Source organism: Tachysurus fulvidraco, chromosome 13 (genome assembly GCF_022655615.1).
Source record: "Tachysurus fulvidraco isolate hzauxx_2018 chromosome 13, HZAU_PFXX_2.0, whole genome shotgun sequence".
Classification (NCBI taxonomy): Eukaryota; Metazoa; Chordata; class Actinopteri; order Siluriformes; family Bagridae; genus Tachysurus; species Tachysurus fulvidraco.
The window spans coordinates 28100057-28105056 of record NC_062530.1 but is presented as its reverse complement, the minus strand read 5'-3'; the positions used below and the strand labels follow the sequence as shown (position 1 = coordinate 28105056).

The window sequence follows — 5000 nt, the reverse complement described above, 5'->3', positions numbered from 1 at the left end:
GACCTCCCATACAGAGTCCCCTCAGTACTGACCCTCCCTACAGAGTCCCCTCAGTACTGACCCTCCCTACAGAGTCCCCTCAGTACTGACCTCCCATACAGTGTCCCCTCAGTACTGACCTCCCATACAGTGTCCCCTCAGTACTGACCTCCCATACAGTGTCCCCTCAGTACTGACCCTCCCATACAGTGTCCCCTCAGTACTGACCTCCCATACAGTGTCCCCTCAGTACTGACCTCCCATACAGTGTCCCCTCAGTACTGACCTCCCATACAGAGTCCCCTCAGTACTGACCTCCCATACAGTGTCCCCTCAGTACTGACCTCCCATACAGAGTCCCCTCAGTACTGACCCCCCCATACAGAGTCCCCTCAGTACTGACCCTCCCTACAGAGTCCCCTCAGTACTGACCTCCCATACAGTGTCCCCTCAGTACTGACCTCCCATACAGTGTCCCCTCAGTACTGACCCTCCCTACAGAGTCCCCTCAGTACTGACCCTCCCTACAGTGTCCCCTCAGTACTGACCCTCCCATACAGTGTCCCCTCAGTACTGACCTCCCATACAGAGTTCCCTCAGTACTGACCTCCCATACAGTGTCCCCTCAGTACTGACCTCCCATACAGAGTTCCCTCAGTACTGACCTCCCATACAGTGTCCCCTCAGTACTGACCCTCCCATACAGTGTCCCCTCAGTACTGACCTCCCATACAGTGTCCCCTCAGTACTGACCTCCCATACAGTGTCCCCTCAGTACTGACCTCCCATACAGTGTCCCCTCAGTACTGACCTCCCATACAGAGTTCCCTCAGTACTGACCTCCCATACAGAGTCCCCTCAGTACTGACCTCCCATACAGTGTCCCCTCAGTACTGACCTCCCATACAGTGTCCCCTCAGTACTGACCTCCCATACAGAGTCCCCTCAGTACTGACCCTCCCTACAGTGTCCCCTCAGTACTGACCTCCCATACAGAGTTCCCTCAGTACTGACCTCCCATACAGTGTCCCCTCAGTACTGACCTCCCATACAGTGTCCCCTCAGTACTGACCTCCCATACAGTGTCCCCTCAGTACTGACCTCCCATACAGTGTCCCCTCAGTACTGACCTCCCATACAGAGTCCCCTCAGTACTGACCTCCCATACAGTGTCCCCTCAGTACTGACCTCCCATACAGTGTCCCCTCAGTACTGACCCTCCCTACAGAGTCCCCTCAGTACTGACCTCCCATACAGTGTCCCCTCAGTACTGACCCTCCCTACAGAGTCCCCTCAGTACTGACCTCCCATACAGAGTCCCCTCAGTACTGACCTCCCATACAGAGTCCCCTCAGTACTGACCCTCCCTACAGAGTCCCCTCAGTACTGACCCTCCCTACAGAGTCCCCTCAGTACTGACCTCCCATACAGTGTCCCCTCAGTACTGACCTCCCATACAGTGTCCCCTCAGTACTGACCTCCCATACAGTGTCCCCTCAGTACTGACCCTCCCATACAGTGTCCCCTCAGTACTGACCTCCCATACAGTGTCCCCTCAGTACTGACCTCCCATACAGTGTCCCCTCAGTACTGACCTCCCATACAGAGTCCCCTCAGTACTGACCTCCCATACAGTGTCCCCTCAGTACTGACCTCCCATACAGAGTCCCCTCAGTACTGACCCCCCCATACAGAGTCCCCTCAATACTGACCCTCCCTACAGAGTCCCCTCAGTACTGACCCTCCCTACAGTGTCCCCTCAGTACTGACCTCCCATACAGTGTCCCCTCAGTACTGACCCTCCCTACAGAGTCCCCTCAGTACTGACCCTCCCTACAGAGTCCCCTCAGTACTGACCCTCCCTACAGAGTCCCCTCAGTACTGACCTCCCATACAGTGTCCCCTCAGTACTGACCTCCCATACAGTGTCCCCTCAGTACTGACCTCCCATACAGTGTCCCCTCAGTACTGACCTCCCATACAGTGTCCCCTCAGTACTGACCTCCCATACAGTGTCCCCTCAGTACTGACCTCCCATACAGAGTCCCAATACAATATCTAGGATTTAAAAAAAAACCTTTATCACACGAATTGTCTACCAACTGAGTGCACAAAGGTTCCATGGTTTCAGATCTTTTGTAGATCCTCACAAACGTTAATAAAGTTAAAGATAAGACTCTTTACGTGATGTTATTAAACCTGAGGAGTTTCATCAGTCCAAATAAATCCAGCGGATTCATGTTTACAGCATGCTCAAGAACATCACTGTACTAAAGATTTAGTTTTATGACAATCTGAATTAAATGGGTTAAACTGAGTCCATTTTACACACCGGTGTCTAGACTGAACGCAGCCCTGGTTTCTTGGTGCCCCCTGGTGTCAGACGTGTGAGAGGAAGTGTGTAGTGAGACTCAGCAGACCTAAAACTGTGCATTCCAACAAATTTATTTTGCAAAAGTTTTGTGAATAAACAGGAAAAACAGTTTACAGTGAACTACAAACGTTGAAAATGTAAGATAGAACCGTAACGAGCAGAACAAAGATAAAGAGGGGCAAAAAATCTACACTTATTATCTCTTTGTAATGATTTTACCCACTGACAAGCATGTCTGAGTTAACAAGGGGCGGGGCTTTAAATCCCATCCCAGTGGATTTGAATATGTGACATCAGCAAGATTTGTTTTTATTCTTTGGCTTGACGCTCGAGTGTAGTCGGGTAATATAACAGGAAGTCGGCTGTGTGTACCAATAGGCTCCCCGATGATGTCATATGATCACTGTAAGCTCCGCCCACACTGCCACAGAAACATGTGTCATGTGACTAAATCAGGACATGAGAATGCGCTAACACTTACCACAGATGTTTCATCTACCATCATCAAAAATAAATAGAATATATTCTTTGTATAAACACAGATCAGGAAGTAAAAGAGCGTCTTCAGTTCAGTGATGATGTCATGAAGTGCTAAATGTTAAGAGTCACTTCCTGCCTCGGACTCGGCGCTAATATCCGAGCGAGTTTTATATTACAGAATTAATAAGACAGACAGCATGCCACTAAAGAGCTAAGAAACAAGCGAGCGCACAGACACAGGAACCAAAATTCACTTTATTTATATAAAAAATGAACAAACAAACAAAACTAAACAAAACTAAACAAAAAAGATCGTTAATCCGTTAGCGTGGTCCCGAATTCTACAGCAACATGAACTCAAACCATCAACAGTGTGTTACTAAAAACCACTATTTATACTTATCACGCTGTCTGTCTGCCTGTCTGTCTGTCTGTCTCTCATGGGGTTATACATAGCATGTACAGGGTCAAAGGTCAGAGGGTAAAAGTGCACAGAGGAGAGCTAAAAAGGGCAGTTTAGGAGTTTAGAGTTAAAGGTAAAGAAATTGAGGTGGAAGGTTAAAGGTTACTGTAAGCAAGGAACATGAAGCTTTAAGGTATGTCTGGGGTGAAAGGTCAGATGTTAGGTAAAGGAGATCAGGTTAAGGTCACGTTTAGGAAACGGTCAGGGTTTAAGGTGAAAGGTCAAGGCTGGGGTCAAAGATTAGGTTTTGGAGTAAGGGCTCGACATTACAAGGTTTAGCAAGAAAAAAAGTCTGAGTTAATCCGTTAGGATTAGGTTCAAAGGTCAGAGTTCACACTTAATAGGTAGTGTTAAAGTAAAAGCTTTGGAAAGGCAGCAAATCATGAACAGTGTTATGTCGAAGGGTCAAAGTTTAGGGCTAGACCAGTCAGGGTTTAGTATAAAAGATCAAGGTTTGACATGAAAAGGTTAGGGTTCTGGGTGAAAGGTGAAAGGTCAGAGGAGAGAGTGGGCTGGTTTCCAGGTGAACACTCCAGCTATAACAACTACAGCTAGAACATCACACTAAACTGATGACTATATTACATCTGATAAAGTGTTAGTTAACACTGCAGATTAAAGGGGCAGTAAGCAACATTTCAGCCAAATTCACACTAAGAATGTAGAACAACAAAACCTTCAAACACTTCATCAAAATCACCGCAGGCCTTTAAAAGCTGCACGTGTAATAAAGAATATGACTTACCGCCCCTTTAATTCTACGTGTTTTCGCTTCAGCTTGGCTCGGTTGATGACATGGATGAATTTCTCTGTACTTGTGGCTTTAATATTATTTTCTGATCAGTGATTTTTATAATTACGTTTTTTTCTTTTCTTTATTATTTTGATGTCAAAGCGAGTTACATTTCCAACGTCACAGAACAAACCACAACATGATCAGATTTTCTTCAGGATCTAATGTTCCTCTCGGAGCAGCTGGTTCTGTTGGAGCACACACACACACACACACACACACACACACACACACACACATACACACACACACATACATACACACACACACACAGATGTTCATCATTAGTCATGTTTATAATAAATTTCATTTTATACAGCTGTAATTAACATGTAATAACACCATCATGTTACAGCATTTAAATACGACATGTAGTAAGTAACGAGACCTGAATAACTGATCTGAGGTACAGATAAAGAGACAGACACAAAATAGAGAAAGGCACAATAACACAGACACACAGAGAGGCAGACAGAGTCAGACAGAGAGTCAGGCAGATAGTCAGGCAGAGAGTCAGACAGAGAGTCAGGCAGATAGTCAGAGAGAGTCAGACAGAGAGTCAGACAGATAGTCATACAGAGACTCAGACAGAGTCAGACAGAGAGTCAGACAGAGAGTCAGGCAGAGAGTCATACAGAGACTCAGACAGAGTCAGACAGAGAGTCAGACAGAGAGTCAGGCAGATAGTCAGAGAGAGTCAGACAGAGAGTCAGACAGATAGTCATACAGAGACTCAGACAGAGTCAGACAGAGAGTCAGACAGAGAGTCAGGCAGAGAGTCATACAGAGACTCAGACAGAGTCAGACAGAGAGTCAGACAGAGAGTCAGGCAGAGAGTCATACAGAGACTCAGACAGAGTCAGACAGAGAGTCAGACAGAGAGTCAGGCAGAGAGTCATACAGAGACTCAG

General features: G+C 46.6%; 2 protein-coding genes and 1 long non-coding RNA gene across 4 annotated transcripts in view; 1 reads left to right on the top strand and 2 right to left on the bottom strand.

The window, feature by feature from the left end:
- LOC113657299 overlaps positions 1–5000 on the bottom strand; it is a 1727325-nt gene that overhangs the window by 907803 nt on the left and 814522 nt on the right. The window lies entirely within an intron of this gene.
- Positions 1–5000, top strand: part of LOC125146171 — a 1103650-nt gene that overhangs the window by 457594 nt on the left and 641056 nt on the right. The gene's annotated exons all lie outside the window — the stretch shown is intronic.
- hdgfl3 (HDGF like 3) overlaps positions 2407–5000 on the bottom strand; it is an 8390-nt gene continuing 5796 nt past the window's right edge. Inside the window, exon 6 of one of the 2 annotated variants that reach the window (XM_047822150.1) lies at positions 2407–4280. In XM_047822150.1, coding sequence (XP_047678106.1) covers positions 4251–4280 — 30 coding nt within the window. In that variant the 3' untranslated portion in view covers positions 2407–4250. The remainder of the gene's footprint in view (positions 4281–5000) is intronic. The other variant, XM_047822151.1, reaches the window with a different exon arrangement.